The 21,702-nt window shown below is 33.5% G+C and overlaps 1 protein-coding gene across 3 annotated transcripts in view; it reads right to left on the minus strand.

The window, feature by feature from the left end:
* RERG (RAS like estrogen regulated growth inhibitor) overlaps positions 1–21,702 on the minus strand; it is a 96,175-nt gene that overhangs the window by 6,170 nt on the left and 68,303 nt on the right. For all 3 annotated transcript variants that reach the window (XM_039876430.1, XM_039876431.1, XM_039876432.1), the window contains one exon: positions 4,477–4,533. In XM_039876430.1, the coding sequence (XP_039732364.1) occupies positions 4,477–4,533 (57 nt within the window). The remainder of the gene's footprint in view (positions 1–4,476; positions 4,534–21,702) is intronic.

Consider the following 21,702-nt stretch of genomic DNA (forward strand, 5'->3'; position numbering starts at 1 on the left):
AAATAAACCTAGAAGTTCCTCTCCCATCAGGGTAACCAGTAAGCCCGTGCTTTTATTTTTTCCTATCTATGTCATGTTTCTGACTTTCATTTTTTCATCTCATCAACTATTTTACAGTTCTTTTTTGACTACAGTTTTATGTACTTTGCTGTAAATATAATCTACTCAAAATACAAATTGCAGAAAGGAGGCTTAACTAAGAGCATAACTTACTACCTGTCATCAACACTGTATAATGATCATTGCCACAGGCATGGCACATTGCTGCAGTATTTTCTGAAAATTAAAATTAAAAATATGACATTATGTTCAATGTTCAAACAAGTGTATTTTACATTATTGTCTTTTTCCTGAAATATGTAATCCATATCTGGTGTGTACAACGATTCTCAATTCTAGAACATTCCATCCATTACTCTTTTATGTTAAATGGGAGATTATTGTTTTGTGTGATTTAATGCTCTAAAATACCATTTACAGAAACTACTCATCTAAAAGTGTTCTCTCATTTATTTCTTTTTTCATCTTCCGAGTTCCAGCTTGAGGAGGAGAGGCCCAGACAGCAGGACACATGCTAGAATCCATGTCCTTTTTGTTTGTCCTGCCACTGTTCTGAAGTGGCCTTTATGCTGTTTTCCCTTTTGAAGGGACTGGCATCATCAGCTCTGGAGCCTGGAAAACAGAGTTCTGGGCTCTATTCCATCTCTTTGCACCAAAAGTCTGACAGACAGGGACATTTTTCTCTGTTGCTTCCATGATAAATAGGATATGTATTTCAACCACAGAAGACCACAGTAGGAGAAAACAGAATATAATGAAAATTGCATGAAGTTGTGTGATTCGTTGGCTATTCGTTAACTGAAATGAAAACAATGAAATACAGGAAATGAGGGAATGTCTGCCACAAACATGGCCTCGGGTGGCAGCAGTGATTTCATCTAAGCTAAGTACTGGTTGAATGCCATTCTGAGCATTTTTTTTTCTTTTGAGTCTCTTCTCTCCCTCATTAGGAACCCTTGACTACATGTAAAACCATGGAAGTGTTGCCTACAGAGGCAAAATGTTGTACATCCATGTGTTAGCTTTTCTAAAGATAATTCTAAAAAAATGTACTTTTTGGAACTAAACTCTGCTATTCATGTAAAAACATTGGAGAAAATGTGTATATGTTTGGAGGGTAGAAATGCTTTTCATTTTGTTCGTGCTACCAGAAAATGGTCATTTTGAGTCTTTTTTATGAAGGGTAGGGGGATGATTAAGAGATACTTATAAATGAAATAAAATTTTATATACTGCAAGACCAATATTAGTGTCAAGATGGCATCAGGCATATTAAAAATTATACCTAAATTTCACTGTATATGAGACATGTGATTTACAACCTACATTCAGCAACATTTTATAAATAGATATATATTTTGTACACTCTAAGAGAAGTTGATGTTCAAAGGGATGTTGTATATGGTTAATCCTTTCACTAATTCAGCTTTCTTTGCATATTTCAACACATTAATATGGACGTTTGGCCAATACAGTAACAACAGCACTTAGTAATGTTGATTTACGCTAGATTTGAAATTGTACTGACTTGAGTTTTATTGCTGGTCTAACCACAGACTAGCCACATAATTGTGGATAAATTAACTTTGTTGGACTTGTTTTCTTATTTGTCACGTGATCTCAAAGTTCCTTGCTGGGCCAATATTAATAGTTTTTTGAGTTAGTTAAGCACTTCTGCTTTTGTATCCAGTTGGCAGAGTTCGTTCTGGGTGTGTCCTCTTGTATGATCCTTTCTAAGCAGAGGGAACTGTATGTAATACAGATGGGAAAAACCAATCACAAAATAAAAGCATCGTTGGGTCCACTTCCTACCATCACATCTGTCTGAGTCTTTCCTAAGTAGTATTAGCAGTGATAGGTGCTGAAATGCAGTCTCTCTCTCTAAATGCCAACACACACATGCACATGCATACACACATGCACATGCACACACACACACAACTGCACATGATCTAAGCTTTTATCTGTATTTTCCGCCATGATCAGCATTTTCAGAGGGTAATGTAAGTCTTAGAGAGATCTAGTTCTCTTCTGAGATCTAATCAGAACATGGATCCTGTTGTCCTGCAGCCTGAATATTACTGCCACCACCCTCAAGGGGTTTTCCTGGTTAGATCACTTAAGTCCCAAATCTTCTACGCTGCAGAAATGATTTTCAACTGCTATCCATAGACTAGCTCTGGCCTTTTACAAAGATTTTACTGGTCCATGGTGAAATGAAAAAAAAATTAAGGAAAACTAAAACTTCATTGTAAATGATTGAACTTTTTTCTTAGATCATGTCCTTCAAAATTCTTAAATGTTAAAAATATTTCCTTCTCTTATGAAATGCAAGTGCCTGTAGAGTGAGTACGTTTAGCTCTTCCTTACCCTTTGCCCATTGCTTACATCCCTAATTGTAATTCCTATATTATACCTCCATAAAAACAAACAAACAACAACAACAATAACAACAACAAACAACACTAAAGCAAAAGCAAAACCAAAAATATTGGGTTCTGAAATTTAAAAGTTTAGGAATCATTTGCAGCTATAGTCGCAAACATTTCCTTCATAAAATTATTTCAGAGCAGTAAATATTCTAATTTTTATTAATATGTTGAATGGTGCTCATGGTCTTCAACTTCTCATAGAGCAATACTTTCGTTACAGGTTGAAAAAACTGCCCCATATTTCTAAGGCACTGAATTCAGAATTCGAGACTACTTTTTGCAAATATTCCACTTTGCTTTTTAATGTAGCTTTCCCTTTTGGTGGTAGATTTGAAACTCTATGATAGTATGAAGTTCAAAAAATGCCAACTGCTCTTGGATTAAATGGATTGGGAACTCCTCTATGCTAGAACATTAGTGACTTCTAGCACACGTGAGAGCATGCACAGACACGCACACTGCACGCACGCATGCACACACGAATCCAGGTTCTTGCGTGAGTTAATGAAACCTTTGCCTGGGACTGAGTCACATAGTTGATATTCCTGAAGTCCGATCAACGTTCTTGTTGCTTAACAGCTGCAATCTCTTTTGAGTGGTACAGTACAAGGTCACTCAATAAAGTTTCATTATTCTTAGTGAAGGAAGCCGGCAAAACAGATAACTGATGCAAGCAAACTTCTACTAACAGCAATTGTTTTTTAGAATGAATAAAACAAAAGAAAAACGGGTTCACTTCACACATTCAATAGTAACATTAGTTACTGGAACATATTCAGAGAGTTCAAAATTTTTATGAGATCAAATTTTATAAGCTTCATCTTTCATTGAGATGTACTGGTATAACTAAATAAAATTAGTATTTTTCTACTGAACTGTCATAAATCATTATAAATCTCAGGAATTTTGTAAAGCTTATATAAAAAATAAAAATATATGAGGAGTAAGAACTTGGGTGGAATAAAGAATAGATAATAAATGATTTTCTTAAACCAAATTCATTTTTAGATCCAAATACATCATCTTAAGATTAGATTATGGCTATATTAAAAATACGTTCAAAATTATTGATGTTGAAAAACAATTTACTTAAAAGCAAAAACATAGAAATAAAAATTAATAAATGTTGAGCCATGCTATTCTCTTAGATTAAAAGATTGCATATCATAAATATGTGAATCTTTTCAAAGTAATTTATAGTTTTAATGCATTTCCAATCAAAATTATGTCATGTTATGAGAGAGTTTTAAAAACTGACCTGGAAGAATAAACTGCAGATAGTAGCCAAGATAATTTTGTAAAAAAGTAAAGAAGGAAGAGTTTCCCTATTGGATATCAACGTGTTCTAAAGAGCATACAATTATCAAAAGAGTATAGTACTGGTGTAGGATATAAAAAGCAAGCCTAGAACTGCGTCTTAGTGTAAATGATCCAGTCTATAGTTAGCCTTTTGTACCTGCAGGTTCTGCATCCTCCGATTCAACCAACTGCAGATCAAATATACTTGAAAAACATGCAAAATCTGAAGCTTAATTTAGAGCTCATGGATTTTCAGTGTTATTTTGAAGATGATAACTAAATATATTTCTAATAAATACTGTATTTTTAAATAGGCTTAAGTCAGATTCATTATTTGCAAGTTTTATTTTACTGTTATACTCTCCTCGGCATAACATTCTATCTCACATCAAACTAGCCATGCTCACTACATCCTTTCCCCATTAGAGTGATGCTATATTTCCACTTTCTTCTTGTCTCTGGTTAGACTTGATTTCTTCATTTATGCATTGAAATCCTTCAGGGGTATAAGCACTGACGGCATGCAACACACATCTAGCTTCTTAGAGGAATTCTTTGCATAATTTGATAAAGCAATTCCAAAACATCTACAAGGTGCTTAAAAACGCTGCAAAAGAAAATGACATTCTCTCTTACGGGGCATAAACTTGGACTGGAGAGAAGGAGGAAACAAAATTTGACCTACCGAGGGTGGGATCATATTCCCAGATGAACCGTTTGGTCAGAAATCTCACTACAAGAGCTGTGGAAAAAAGAGCAACATTTAAAACAAATTTGTTAGTTATCTTATAGTTCTTGTCCTCATAAGGAAAGAGAAATAGCCCACAAAACTATGTGTTTTATATTTCCTTGGCATATAAACCTAAGACATTTATTTACATTTTTAAAAATACTTTTTAAATTCTATATGGCAGCCTAAAAACTGGTATAATGTTTTAATGGGTATATTGTGCATTAATCAACAGCTTAGATTTGTCCTTTAATCACAGGGTTAAAAACAAACAAATAAACAAACAAAATCACAATGTGAAAATGACCACATGTAAAAACTTTAGAAAAACAATGAATTCAGACATAAAGCATCACATTACAGGTGTCTCAGGTTTGAATATTGATAATGATTAATAAAAGCGAGTTAAAAATGTGATAATTTTTCCTGTAGCAAAATACCAATAGCTGATTATTTATATTATAAAAAATACTCCAAGTTAAGGATTTTATTAGTGGCTCCATAAAACACATTAAAAGTAATGCTGATGAACTACTTAAAGTCAGGGTCATGATCTGGAACTATGCTGAGCACTTTACTTCATCCCTAGGTGGAAAGTACAAGGATTGGTCCCATTTTTCAGATAAGGAAACTGAGGCTCTGAGGGGTTAACTAATGTAACTGAGCTCACCAACTAGTTAGTGGCTGAGTCAGAATTTGAATCCAAGAAGTCTGTTTTCAAAGCCTGTAATTTATCCATTGTTCCAAATTGAATTTAAGGCTTAGGCCATCTGGATAATATTTCACTAAGTGTTGAAGAAAGAGAAGTGCTGAGATTATGTGGACTCTCGTCCTTAAAAATGGATGGGAAATATGGTGAACATTTTCCTATACTTGTATTATAGTTGAAAATAGTGGTTTGAGTCTTTTGAAAAAAATATTTTTGAAGGGGTGTGTCATAGACACTTTAAAAATGGAATGAAAACTTTGGATGCTTTCCTTGGAAAAATGGATGGAGACAGAGTTTGGCACATAATTTGGGCAGGCGCACGGGCCCCCGGAAGACCTGGGATGGTCTTCCTGCATCCCATTGAACACTAAAAAATCAATGTCTGTCATAGTTTGTAGTTTAAAAAAATATTTGTTATTGGAGTGTTTTCATTTTTACAGAAATGCCTTATATATAGTAGTCTAAAGATACTCCTTGAAAAAATAAGACTAGTTAGTTGAAAGTTACTGTCAGTGTCTCCTTGTCTATTGCCTTTGTTAGAATCGACAGAGGTCCTGCCCACCCCACCACCACAGCGTCTGATATGAGAGATAGCTGTGCAAATTGCATTGAGAACCTCATAAAACAGACCACAAGCATAGTGGCTTGGCTGGAAGCTGAAAGAAGCAATGTCTTTCTAATTACAGAGTGTAAGGCTGGATTTGAGTCAAAATTTTTGCAGTGCCTAAAGTCGCAGGCCACTGACCCTGCAGTACTTCCCACAGCGAGCTTAGCACACAGTGGTTTTATCTTCTGTTACTGTTCACTCTCTTAAGACTGAGGGTTTGATTTTTTTTGCATTTAAGAAGTAGTAAGCACCAGTCATTAAACATAACTGCCTGCAGTATTCAAAGAGTTTCAGCTTTTCTTAGAATACGTAGTTTTAACTTTAGAGTTAAAAGTTATGACCTAGAAAAATTCATTTACCTGGCATCTTCAAGCAATGTATTATTAAAATGGACAAATTTTTTTACATAACTAAATTTGGAAGTACCCCAATTGCAAGACCATTTAAACTTGAATTATTTCTCAAAGAAATCTTTCTAAAATGCATTAGGCACTCCATTGCCTTTCACACCCGTGTATACTGAACATAACTGAACCATGTTTAACAGTCTGTATCTTAGTTAGGAAACTTGATTAGCACCCTGTGCAGTTATGTGGCAAGACTTTCAGAGGCTATTGAGTTGGTAAGGCAAAACAACTCCAGAGTACTAGGGCTTTTAAGTATTTTTAGTTTTTGACTAAATACATTTTTTCATAGACACAAATATAATTTTTTCCTCCCTCAAAAATCATGGTTTTCTCTTTTTGCCACAGCCACTGGGACTCTCTCTAATAATTTACCTGCGCATCTACTTTGTTACTTTTATTATTCCAAAGGCTGATAAACCACATTAACAAGCTTGTTAGAATTTTGTCTAATATTTGAGTAAATTAGCTCTGGGGTTTGATTCTAAGGCATTTGTTTGTTAATGTAAGCATGATTCTGGTACACTTTGGAAATGTTATGATTGTTGTCGATAAGTGGTTCCTCCTGAGTTCTGGGTTATTGGCTCAAGTTTCAGACGGCCTCCTTCCAGTGGGGCAGTGATGCTGGGTTTAATCAACATCAATATAAACATTTTAATCAACATCAATATAAAACTACGACCACATTCCTTATAAAAGAACAGTATGGACTGCAATGAGATTCTTTTTAAAGAGACGCACATCAGTATTTTGTGGTTGTTTTAACTATTGAATTGTATATTTGTTTAAAAATTCAATCTATTTTAAATGCATCAAGAAATATCAAAAACCACTTTGAAAAAAATGACATGTCATGTTTATTCTTTGAAGATATATTTTCATCTCTCTGTCAGATTATTCATGAAAAAGACAAATACATTTTCTATTTTTATGCTTTCTACCATATTTTAATGTAAATTATTACTATGAGAATGAAAATAATTTTAAATTTGGGCATGTGATATCTGTTAGGCTCTGTTGTTACTGAAATCATGTATGAGGTGCTTAGGTGACATTCACCATTTACTGATGTAATTATAAAACTTCAACAGTATTATTTAGCCCCCAACTTTATTATAATTTTTTTATGGCATACAATTTTCATATGTGATGTATCCTACCACTTTCTACCTCCCCCACCACCACTCATCACATGGTTTCACCCAATGATAATACAGTCGCTCTCTCAGCGGCATCCCTATTTCAACGGCACCCCAGGACCCCTTAACTACTCTCCACACAGCAGCCAATAACTCCTTTAAAACTCACACCATCTCATGTCACATCTTTACCCCCAATTCTACCCGACCTCTTCTCATTGGATAAATATTTATTGAATGCCTACTCTGTGCTAGTTCTTTTCTAGGTGTTTGGACTAATCTAATAAACAATTCAGGTTAAGATCTCTGACCTTACAGAGCTTATATTCTATTAGGCAGAGACAGACAAAACTTAAAATAATAAATTATATAGTAGGTTGGAGGCGATAATTGCTATGGGATCAGAGGCAGAGCAGGGTAAGGAGCATTGGGGTATGAGGACATTGAATTGCTGTTTAAGATAGGATGACCAGGGTAACATTCATTGAGAAGGAGATATATGAAAGAGATGAGGGAAGCTATCTAGGAAAATAATGTCCCAGGAAAAGAAGCTGGCCAGTGCAAAGGCCCTAGGGCAGGAACACATGTTTGATATGCTCAAGGAACAGTAAGCAGGTCAAGTGTGCCGAATGAGTTATAGCCCGTTAAATGAGGAGAGGTCATTTTCTGCCACTCTTTCAGTCAGGCATTCCATAAATACACTACTACTACTATCATCAACACCACTGATAATAGTAATCATAAAAACAAGGGAAATTCTTATATATATTATTATTTTTTTTTTATACTCAATTCCTTCTTTACAATGTGTATTCAATGAGAGCATGAAATTTGTTTTATTCATCAATGTTTTCTAAAATCTAGAACACTGTCTATTTGGCATATAGTAGACTAAAATATACTTGCTAAATAGATGAAAAATATATATCATCTATGTCACTGCTCACTCTCCTTAATGGTTAAATAACTGGCATTCAGAGAATCAGCAAAAAAAGGTTAACAGAACTCATAGCAGAACCATGCCATCTTTCTATAACTTTTTCTGAAAAGGTTACATAAACATATTATCTGAAATATAATTGCTATTTCATGATTCTTATACAAATTATACTTCTATAGTTTATTAAAATAGTTACTATAAACTTGATCTAATTTTGGTTTGAATACCCTGTCCTCTCCATCCCAACTATTTGAGCAAGGATTTCTTTTGCAATAAAATGATGGTATTGATCATCTTTACTTCCCCTGGGTGTCTGATGTAAAGTCTTGATTCTCCAGAAGTTTTAAAGTTTAACATGTTTGATCGGTTACAGTTAAGTCCCCGCATTCTGAAATATCTGATTTTCTTCCCATTGCCTTGAAAACTCATACTTTTATACCAAATAAGTCCAACATGTCTAATGATTAATCTAAAGCATAATATTTTCCTCATTTTGCCTAATTTATAACCTACTTGGATAATTCTTCATTATATGTAGTTAATTTTTGGTATTAGTGGAACAGAATTTCATTATTATCAATAAAAGCTGGTTTCTAAAGAATGAAAAGTCCATTAAGTAAAATTTAATCCATGAAAATATTATTTCAAGTGACATAAATAATATAATAATTTGATAAGAAAATAGCATGTAGTCATGCTATTTCTAAAGGTTAACAACTGGGTTAGTTATTCAAAACAACTTCTGACATCATTATCAACAAAAGGCAGATAACAGAAGTACCATCTTAAATGATCAAAATAATATTTTTAAATAAAAATTAGTTAGATCTGATCTGTACAATAAACCAACTTTTAGAAAGAAATGAACTTTTCAAAGTAAATGAAAACTAACATACATAGTATTCTTATACCCTAAAAAAATTTAAAAGATATAGTCAGGAGAAATTTAGACAGACTTTCAAATGTTACTTTTTAGACTCATTCTAAAAAAAAAAAAATCCTTTTATGTCATTATTTTTCATTTATACAATTTATGAATAACCTGATTAACAATGTATTCACTTATATTCTTATATGTCTTATAAATTGTAAATGATATGAGGTTGGAGATTAAGCCTTGTTCATCTTTACCTCCAGTGGCTGGCATACTTTCTGATATGTGATATGTGTTCAACAAATACTTGAGAAATTAAGAAGGAAAAAATTAAAATTTGGATAAAGTATTTGGTTTCCATATTACTATTGTAGTCAGGTCTGTACACTAGTGTGTATATCACCACTTCTCAGGGGCAATGCCTAGTTCAGATGTCCACTGACAACCCTTTTTGTCTGCCTACATTGCAAACTTGACTGAGAAGGGTGGGACCCACCATGCCTCTTCTCTTAGGCCAAAGGGAACCGCTATCCCTGACTTCATATTTTATCAGCCCTAAGTTTAACTCCAACCCTTCAGTGGTCAAAAAGCTTTAGAGAAGTACAAATAAGCATACTTACAAATACAGAGGGAATTCTACTCTAGATTTTTAAAGATAGTTTATTCCTGGTTAAATTAATTTCATGAAGCTAAGTATACACTTCATAATCATATTAGCTGTTGGATTAAAGTATACATACTCTTAGAAAATACCATTAGGTAGGTTTTAGTTGTTTTAACTAAAAACACTAATAGAACTTCTGGAATGCTAAATATCAAAGGGTAAGTTTGCATTGAATACCGATTACAAGCTTACTTATTTCTCATAAACACTCTTAAAAGTAGGAATTATTTTTCCTATTTTATACATTAAAAAATCTGAACTGAAAAGTAAATAAATGTGTTTATTTCACAGAGTAATTAAGTTACAGAACTGAGATTAAACCCAGGTTTATTTACTTTAAAACTCACACTTTTCCCAATACTTACCATTACATTTAAATATTTCTATGAATTTGATTTGTTTCTAATTGGTTGAAATTTTTTCCCATATGAACAGTCATCTTACAGAGAGGTATGCTTTGAAAAGTGCTTTTTTGTTCATGACTAGATTCCTTCATCCTTAGTGAAGGGAATATCCATGACCAGAAACCATGGCAACATAGAAAGAGAATATGAATTTCAAGGAATAGGAAAGAAATTTATATAAATAAGATTTTTGGTTTTCTCTTGAAAAGGTCTTTAAGGATGCAGCAAAGGATGAAAACAAGTATATAATGATACAGACATAAAGTAGCATGTGATAAGTAACTTTCCTTGCTCATTTCTTCAGTCATTAACAAGTTTATTCTTTCAACAAGAAGTGGGAGGTCAGGAACAATTGTAGGCAATGAGGAAGAGGGCAAAGGAAATAAGATACAGTTCCTATTCTTGAGGAGTTGAGAGTGTGCACCTTTGCATGTTCTGGTAAAAATAAAAAGATACGTGGATGATTTAGAATATTATCCAATTTAGGGTCTGTTATGATCCTTGCTAAAAGAAGGAAGGCCAGACTGTGGTGAGCCTGACTTAAGTGCTTCAGAAGGGGAAACACTTGTGTTTTCTGGAAGAGAAAATGTAATAGGCAAAATCAGAGTAATACATAAAAAGTGTCAAACTTATGACTGTTTCTGTTCTATCTTAGAGACAATAATGGATTTACCCACAACATCAGAGGAAGTTCAGTTTCACCTTTTCCCCTCCCTCACTTGAGTCTCTATCATTCTCCTGTCAAATCAAGCCTCCAAATAAAGTTTTCCTCTTTCCCTAGTCCCTAGATCCAATACTTCCGGTTCTTCATACCTTCTTTATAGGTCTTTTCTCAACCACCAACCCTCAAGTTCTTGTTCTCCCTTTTTGCAATCCTCTCTGTTCTGTGACTGCTCTAACCTCCTCCAAAAACATGGGCCATTCTGCCTCATTTCAAAGAGTAAAGTATGGAAATCTTGCCATTGACCCTGGCCTTTCTGAACTGAAGAGCTGGAGTGAAAGGGGATGGAAATAGGCTGGACTGGAAATTATATATCAAAAAACCCTAGCAACTTGTTTGACTTAAAATGTCAGATCTTACGGAGAGGGGCTCAGAGCAAAGATGTGTGCATAGAAATCAGATTTCAGATAGATAAACTGATATCTAAATTTAATAATTTTCAAATGCTTATCCATTTGGTTCTCTCATTAAATCTTTTTCTTCTTGCCACATATATAAATTTCACACACATTCATTTAGTCAATAAATATTTACTGAACACTGTGCTAGGCATCAGAAAAAAAGCAAGCCAGAGAGAATTCCTGAAGCAATATATTAGAAATGACTTCATATTAGGGATAAATTGTGAGCTGAGTCTTGGATGCATTGAAGCACATTAATTTAGGAAGAGCATTTGAAGCAAAGAACATCTTGTTCAAAGTCCTAGACATGGACAGCCTGGATCAGTTAGGAATCATATGTGGTTCAGGGTAGGTTAATGGTATGTGGGTGGAGCCAGAAGGGAGGTAGCTTGTGAGGTTCTTCAAAGCCCAGGCTGTGAGGAGGCTTATATATCACATTGAGGAGCTTGGATTTTACTCTGAAATCTATGGAGTTCTGAGTAGGGGGATGAGTAATGGGATGATTAGACGTAAAGAGCGAAGGAGAGGGATTAGTCCATATGGAATAAAATTCTGGGTTGTTGCATTATTCCCTGAGGCAGCATATAATGGGGAAATGAGTTAAAAGCAAGTGAAGGTGGACTTGAGCTTGTTGAATATGAGAGATTAATGAAAACATGCAGGCACAGAAATACCATCGATCTATCCATCATCCATCCATCCATCCATCCATCCATCCATCCAACCATCCATCCATCCTCTATCTTTCCATTCATCCACTCGTCTATCATACATTCAATATATATATTTATTGAATGTCTATCATATCCCAGGCACTTCTTGATACTGTCCCATAGTCAGGTGACATCACAGCCTGAGGCTGGAGAAAGTGATCATTGCCAGAGAGAAACTTTCTAGTGATTGGTAAGTGCACTCAATGGGGGTGGTTAAGATGTCCCATTTGGATAGTTTAAAGAAAGAGAAGAAGACTTAGCACAGAACTCTAATATCAGACTCATCTCATGGTGACCTCGTTTCCTATGTCCTCTCCCACAACAACTCCACAAAATTTCTAGCAGAACTAAAAAAATTAGCATAACAGCAAGAGGACAAAAATTTAGTCATATATCTGTAGTTTTTGAAGCAGCCCCATCCCCTACTCTCTACCAAACCAGCTCCCTTGCTATATTCTTGTGATGGTCAAAATAAATTGGCATTAAAAAAAAAAAACCTTTAAGCCTCATAAAACATAGAAATTGAGCAATTTAATGGAAATTTCAAATTAATGCAATATAAAAGCAAATGCTTTATAATGCCAGATGTTAAAAAGAGAAGTAAATTGGTTCCAGGTGGGGGTCTAGGAATTGCTCTTAAATTATTGTGTTTGTTTAAGATGGAAAATTTTGACTTGTCTGCATTCTAACAAAAAATAACACTCTGAGAAAGAGTTACAGAATAAATGTCACTGTTATATGCAAATGATTTCCTAAAGATAAATGGTATAATCTCCAATAATTATTAGGGAAGCACTGTTGTCTCTGAAAACAGCCTGGTAGTCTAGCTTTAGTGTGTTTCAAGATCTGAAAATTGACTTATTTTGCTATGGAATGGTAAGGTAGAGGTTGATTTGGTAGTGACAACTGGATTTTAGGATGACAAATGAGAATGGGAAAAATGGCAGGGCCATGACTTATAACTTCTAACATGTTTGATAGGGAGTAGAGGTATGGGACTGCTTATAAAGAATATAATATCAATAAAAAATGTATTTTAAATTAAAAAATTAACCTGTATGATTGAGTAATAATAAATTCTTCTTGAATTAAAATTAAAAGTAGAAACAATTAAATTTGGACTATGGTAATCAATTGATTTGGTTTTGTTTTTTCATTTGTATCTTGAAGGTTAATAAATCAAAGGCTATGGATTCTGTGCCCAAGAATTCAAACCAATTTTATATAAGTTGAAAATTATTATTTGTTTTAATTATGAGCGATGCTTAAGAAGCAAATTACTATATTTTCCAAACTAGAGGTTAAATACTTAAATATTTTTTAATATTTTTAATTTTAATTAATATTTTAAATTAAATAATTATTTGCACTATATTATTTTTCTAAATTTTCAAAGATCTGGACATAAAATTTGGATTTTTAATTTTTACTTTCTTTTGGAAGAAGAAACATATGTGTTAATGTCTGATTTTTTTCTCTATGCTTATACCACTAGAGCACATACAAAATTGGCACTGGAAATATTTGGAGTTTGTTGGGGGCATAAAAGTGAGTCAGAGTGACTAAGTATCCCAGAGAAGCAGAGGACGTATCTTGTATAACCTCACTAGATGCCTCCTTTAATAAAGAACCAAGAATCATACAAGTTACTCTGCTTATACATGCCCTCTGCTCCTGGCTCATTTTGCTTCCTGTCTATATGGGCATGTATGGATTTAATAGGTTGTGCCTACGACTCTAGTCCAGGGGTGTGGAGGGTTACCTGTAGCAACAGAGTGTCTCCATTTGCAGCCCCACCACCACTCCTACTGCTATAGTCATTACTTCATTAAAGGAAAAAAAAAAAAAAACAGAGACTTCAAAAGTCATAGTGTGTATGGAGAACTAGAGCCTGGCAAAGTAAGAGTGTGAGAGGAATCATGGGAAATTGAGCTGGAAAAATATCCCTATTATGAAGAGCTTATAAACCAAGTTAAGAAATTTATAATTATGCTTAAAATGATGAGAAGCCATTAGAGTATTATAAACACAAAGATTACATGATCATCTTTCTGTTTTATGAAGGTCACTGCTGTTTCAATGCCAAGATGAACCAGGGGGATGCAGGTAAAGCTGGAGACAGGACGAGCCATTAAGAAGCTATTCCAAAACTACAGAAGGGAAAAAAAAAGTAAGACACAATGGCTTCCTCCTACACTCTGATCCATTAGTAAAGGTCTCAAGTCATAACTGGAATTATGCAATATGTGGCCTATTCAGTTGGACTTCTGTCACTTAGCAAAGTGCATTTACGTTTCTTCCATGTCATGTCCTGGCTTGCGAGCTTATTTCTATTTATTGCTGAATATTCCAATGTATAGAGAGATGACAGTTTGTTTATCTGGTCACCAATTAAAGAAAATCTTGATTTATCTCCATTTTTGACAATTACGTTTTGGTTATAAACATTCACATGAAAGTATTTACGTACATGTAAATTATCAAACCAGTTGTATTTATAAGCACAATTGCAGGATTATGGTAAAATTATGTTGAGCTTTATAAGAAACTGCCAAACTGTTTCTCAAAGTGGTTGTACCACTTTGCATTCCCGCCAGAAATGAGTTTCTGCTGTTTCATGTCCTTGTCAACAGTTTGTATTGTCAGTTTTATTTTGATTTTAAAAGGGATTTTTGCCATTCTAATAAATATGTACTGTTACCTAGTTGTTTTCTTGCAATTCTTTAATTACAAATGACTTTGGGAATATTTTCATATGATTATCTGCCATGTATATGTCTTCTTTGGCAACGTGTCTGTTCATATATTTTGCCCATTTCTACAACATAGACTTTATTTTTTAGAGCAATTTTAGGTTCACAGCAAAACAGAGCAAAAAGTGCAGAGAATTCCCATATACCTTCAACCTCCTATATATGCACAGCCTCCCTCACCATTGACATCTCATACCAAAGTGTTACATTTGTTACAATTGATGAATCTATATTGACACATCTTTATCACCCAAAATTCATAGTTTACATTAGGGTTCACTCTTGGGGTTGTACATGTCATGGTTTTGCAAATGTATAATGACATTATAGTATCATACAGAGTAGTTTCATTGCTTTAAAAATCCTATGCCTATTCATCCCTCCCTCCCTCACAACTCCTGGCAACCAATATTTTTATTGTTTCCACAGTTTTGCTTTTTTCTAGAATGTCATATAGTTGGAATCATATAGTATATAATGCCAGATGGCATTATTCACTTAGTAATATGCATTTAAGCCTCCTCCATGTCTTTTCATGGCTTGATTATTTCTTTTTAGTACTGAACGTACTAAAAAGGTGTAGGTAAATGGCTAAATAAACTTTGGCATATCCATTTATTTAGCCATTTACCTACACCTTTTTAGCGACCAAGATGGTGTAGGTAAATGGCTAAATAAACTTTGGCATATCCAGACAATGGATATGCCAAATGGCTAAATAAACTTTGGCATATCCAGACAATGGATATGCCAAAGTTTATTTAGCCATTTACCTACACCATCTTGGTTGCTTCCAAGATTTGGCAATTATGAATAAAGCTACCATAAACATCCATGTGTAGGTTTTTGTGCGGACTTATCTATTCAACTCCTTTGGGTAAATATCAAGAAGCACAATTGCTGGATTGTATGGTAAGAGTATGTTTAATTCTGAAAAAAACTGTCAAATTGTCTTCCAAAGCGGCTGTACCATTTTGCATTCCCACCAACCATAAGTAAGAGTTCTTGATGCTCCATGTCCTCACCAGCATCTGGTGTCAGTGTTTTGATTTTGGCAGTTCTAATAGGTGTGTAGTGGTATTTCATTGTTTTCATTTTCAATTCTATAATGTCATGTGATGTGGAGCATCTTTTTATATAATTATTTGGCACCTGTATATCTTCTTTGGTGAGGCATCTGTTCAGATCTTTTTCCCATTTATTAATTAGATTGTTTTCTTATTTTTGAGTTGTAAGAGTTCTTTGTGTATTCTGGATAACAGTCCTATGTTAAAATGCCTTTTGCAAATATTTTCTCCTAGTCTGTGGCTTGTCTTCTTATTCTCTTGACAGTGTCTTTCAGAAAGAAGTTTTTAATTTTAAAGAGGTTCAGTTTATCAATTGTTTCTTTCATGGAGCATGCCTTTGTTATTGTATAAAAAAGTCATTGACATACTCAAGGTCACCTAGATGTTATCTTCTAGGAGTTTTATAGTTGTACATTTTACATTTAGGTCTATGATCCATTTTGAGTTAATTTTTGTGAAGAGAATAAGCTCTGTATCTAGATTCTTTTTTTCTTTTTTGCATGTAGATATGCAATTATTTCAGCACCATTTATTGAAAAGACTACGCCATCGTATTGCCTTTGCTTCTTTGTCAAAGATAGTTGACATTATTTGTGTGCATCTATTTCTGGGCTCTCTATTCTTTTCGCTTGATCTATTTGTCTATTCTTTCACAAATACCACACTGTCTTGACTACTGAGTCTGAAGTCAGGGAGTGTCAGTCCTCCAACTTTCTTCTTCTCTTTCAATACTGTATAAGCTATTCTGGGTTTTCTGCCTCTCTCTATAAGCTTTAGAATTAGTTTGTCTATAATCACAGAATTGCATTGAATCTCTGTAGATTAAGTTGGGAAGAACTGTCATCTTGAGAATATTGAGTCTTCCTATCCATGAACATGGAATTTAGTTAGTTCTCTTTGATTTCTTTTATCAGAGTTTTGCAGTTTTCCTCATATACTTCTAATATATATTTCACTAGACTTGTACATAAATATTTTATTTTGGGAGTGCTAGTGAAAATGAAATAATATTTTTAATTTAATTGTTCATTGCTGGTATATAAGAAAGTAATAGTATACCTTTGTATACTAACCTTGCATCCTGCGGCCTTGCTATAGTCACTTATTTGGTCCAGGAGGGTTTTGTCTTTTTCTTTTGGCCTATTCTTTCAGATTTTCTACATAGATGATGATGTCATTATGAACAAGGACAGTTTTACACCTGTATTTCAAATCTGTATGTTATTTTTATTTTATTTTAATATTACATTATTGTTATTCTTGCATTTATTTGTTTGTTTGTTTGTTTGTTTGTTTTATTGTCTGATTGCATTAGCTAGGATATTCAGGACGATACTGAAAAGGAATAGTGGAAGGGTCATCCTTGCCTTGTTCCTGATCTTAGCAGGAAAACTTCTAGTTTCTCATAATTAAGGATAATGTTAACTCCAGGTTTTTGTAGCTGTTCTTTATCAAGCTGAGAAAGTTCCCCTCTATTCCTAATTTGCTCAGAGTATGTATCATGAATGGCTGTTGGATTTTGTCAAATACCTTTTTATGCATTTATTGGTGTAATCATGTGATTTATTTTCTTTCTTTGCCTGTTCATGTGATATAATGCATTAATTGATTTTTAAATGGTGAACTAGCCTTGCATACATGAGATAAATCCCACTTGGTTGTAGTGTATAATTATTCTCATAGGTTGTTGGATTTGGTTTGCTAATATTACTTTTAACTTGTGTCTTTATATTTAAAACTATTGAGGTTTTTTTTTATAGACAATATATAGTTTGTTGGTTTTTTTTTAAATCTACTATGACGATCTCTTTTATTTGGTGTATGAGGGTCATTCACATATAAAGTGATTGTTGATATAGATTAATTAATATTTACCATGTTCCTACTTGTTTTACATTTGTTGCAATTATTGTTTCTTATTTCTCCTTCTCTCTTTTTCTACCTTCTTTGGATTTAATTGAGAATTTTATGATTCTATTTTTACTCTGTTCTTAGCATATCAATTATACCTTTTTTTTTTAGAAAATTTTCGTGGTCATTCTAGAGTTTGCCTATACACATACAACTAAATTCACCTTAAAATACTGCTTCATGGGAACAGAAACCCTCATACACTGCTGGTAGAACTGCAAATTTGTACAGCCACTGTGGAAAACAGTATGGAGGTTCCTCAAAAAATTAAGAATTGATCTACCATATGATCCAGCAATCCCTCTACTGGGTATTTATCCCAAAGACTTAAAAACCTATATCCAACAAGATATTTGCACACCGATGTTCATAGCAGCATTATTCACAGTGGCCAAAATATGGAAGCAACCGAAGTGTCCTACGATAGATGATTGGATAAAAAAGCTGTGGTATATATATATAATGGAATATTATTCAGCCATAAGAAGAGATGAAGTACTGCCATTTGCGACAACATGAATGGATCTCAAGATAATCATGCTAAGCAAAATAAGCCAGACAGAAAAAGTTGAAAACCACATGATATCATTTATATGTGGGATATAAACCTAAAAGCAACAAATGAGCAGGACAAACAAACAGAGACTCATGGACATGGACAATAGACTAGTGGTTACCAGAAGACTATAGAGTAGTGGTTACTAGTGGAGTGGAAGAGGTGGGGGGAGGTAGATGGGATAAAAGGGGTCAAATATAGGGGGTAGGGGAAGGGTGAAGTGGGTAAAGGGGATCAAATATATGGTAGCTGAAGGAAACTGGACTTTGGGTGGTAAACACACAATAGACTATCCAGATGTCAAAAATATATAATTGTATTAACCAATGTTACTCCAATAAACGTAATTTAAAAAATAAAATAATAATAAATAATCAAAACAAAAAATAAAATAAAATTTAAGTTCTGAAATTAAAAAAAAACTGCTTTATGGGTAGTTCAAGTTATTTTATAACAGGATATTTTCAATTCTTTTATCTTTTATAACATTAGTTATTCTTTTCACTTATTCAGATGTTGTAATCATCCAATACATTTTTACTATTATTACTTTTAGATATAGTTATCTATTAGGTCAATTAAGAATAAGAAATAGAAAAGATTTTATTTTACTTTCATTTTTCCTTTCTCCAGTGCTTTTCCTTACTTACGTAAATCTGAATTTCTGACCTATATCATCTTCCTTCTCTATGAAGAACTTCTTTTACTATTTCTTGCAGGGCAACTCTGCTAGTGATAAATTCTGTCAGCTTTTGTTGGTATGGGGAAATCTTTACTTCTGTTCACTGAATAATATAATTTCACTAAATATATAACTCTATGTTAGTGATAATTTTTTCTTTCAACACTTTAAATATTTCACTACACTCTTTCTTTGTTCTGTTTCAGATGAGAAGTCAACTATATAATTCTTATACTTGCTCCTCTGTAGGTGAGATAATCCCACTCCACTCCCAGCTTTTTCCAAGATATTGTCTTTATTTTTTATTTTTGAAGTTTGAAGATGATATGCCTATTTGTAGATTTTTTAGTATTTATCCTGCTTGGTGTTCTCTGAGCTTTTTGGATCTATAGCTTTGGTGTCCGTCACTAGATTTGGAATATGCTCAGTCATTATTATCTCAAATATTTCTTCTGTTCCATTCTCTTTCTTTCCCTTGTTCTAACTATGTGCATTTTACACCTTTTGAAATTATGCTACACTTACTGGATATTCTGTGGGGCTTTTTTCCCCCTATTCTTTTTCCTCTTCACATTTCAGTTTGGGAAGTTTCTGCTGGCATATGTTAAAGCTTACTAATTCTTTCCTCAGCTGTGTCTAGTCTACTGACGAACCCATCAAAAGCATTCTTCATTTCTGTTACAATATTTTGATTTATAGTATGTCCTTTTAATTGTTTTATAAAATTTTCATCCCTTTGCTGACATTACCCTTGTATTCTTACATGTTGTCTACTTTTCCAATTAGAGACCAGTTCATAGTTCTATCAGCTTCTGTCCAGTAAGCTAATCTTGGCTATGATTTTCTATATTTGTCTGTCTCTCTCCATATTTGAGGATATGGTGGATTGTTTAGTAACTTCAAATTTTTACTGACCCAAGAAAAGTAATGATTTTGTTTGTTCAGCATTTTTTTTTATTGTAAGTTGGTTCCAGAGCTCTCTCACCCCGTTGTTGTTGCTGCCTTCCAATGTTCTCTCACTTTTCTTTCAGCTCTGCCTTGCATTGTAAGTATTCCAAGTATTTAAGTGTGTAATACTAAGACAAATTTCACTGACCTTCCTGGGCACCACAGGCCTTGAAACAGAATTCAGTGACGAGTATTTGACACTTCAGCATTAGTTTTATTTAGTTTACCTCTTAACTTTTTCAAGTCATTCATATTCACCTGATTTTACAGATTTTATCAAAATATATAGTTTATATATGTATGTACAAACTCCTGATTATTGTCTATTAATAAATAATAATGTGTTAATTTTCTCAGACTCATAAACTTATGTTATCTTTTTGTTTTAATAATCCTAAAGCCTTTGCTTTATTTAAATTAGGTTACACTTCAGATTAATTTTATTTTCTTTTCACCACAAATGACACAAGCATATTCTCTTCTAGCAATTTCTCTAAATTATCAGACAAAACCAAAAACCTAACAGCTAGAAATTTATGGACTCAGAGCAATGTTTCCATGCAGCTCACTTGAGTATTTTATAAGATTTCACTTTATATTTCATCCATTTTGTTCCCTTTGTTCTGAAATAAATTAATTTTAAAAGCTAACTGAATCATCGTCATGTTCATTTATTTACTATATACATGATCCCAATGTGGATATATGACCGATAAGGCTAATGAGGTGTGATTTAAATGTGAATCATAGATTATTGGTGGTGATTTATTAATTAGTCTCTTTTTCTATTTTGTTTTTTTTTTTCTATCATTTTCTCTGGATAATAATATTTGGGTCTCAAGGGGAGAGAAGAAGATAAATAAAAAGTATAATACCAGTCTCTCTCATTAGATAAATCAAACTTCCTAAAAAAAAAAATCACTATCATATCTTTATATACACTTTCTGAAACTATATCATCATCTGTCATGTTCTCCTTTTGAAAAACTGGCACAGATTTTGATGCATATATTGATAAAAGCACACGACTTAACTAGTTTTCCTCTAGCTGTTCCAAGCTCATTCATTCTTCACAGTGTGGGATATAAAAGCAATCTGTACCATGGCGGGAGTACATTTGGATACAGAAAGAATAGCGTGCCCTCATACAACCCTTATTTCAAATCCAAGGGATTTGATTTGGTGATCTTCTTTAGTATATGCTCTACTGTGGGGAGAGGTGAAGGGGAAGATGGATGGTACATTAGAGTGGTAGGTCTTGTTGGCAACTATATAAAGCATTTACCCTGAATATATACCAAGCTTGAGCTTAAGCCCGCTAAAAAAGAATTCAATAGTAATTAAGGATTTCTTCCATAGAATATCTGAGAATAACTATAGAAAAGATAAATTTAAAATATATACATACATATATATATTTTCTGTGAGTTTTAGAATTTGAGACAAATACTCATTGTTTTAACCCATTTCATCATTCATGCAACAAGTCTTTACTAACTATTATGTGCATGGCACTGAGCTGGTTGCTGAATAACAGTACTAACCTTGAGTTTTTGTTCATTCATTCATTTAATATTTATTGAGCAACTACAATGTACCAGGCTCCTTTAGGACCTAGAGAAGTAAACAAAGTTTCATCCCCGAAGCTTTATGGTCTTTAGATTCCTGTACAGGAAGATGAATGTTAA

The sequence above is a fragment of the Pteropus medius genome, unplaced genomic scaffold (assembly GCF_902729225.1).
Source record: "Pteropus medius unplaced genomic scaffold, Ma_sr-lr_union100, whole genome shotgun sequence".
NCBI classification, from domain to species: domain Eukaryota; kingdom Metazoa; phylum Chordata; class Mammalia; order Chiroptera; family Pteropodidae; genus Pteropus; species Pteropus medius.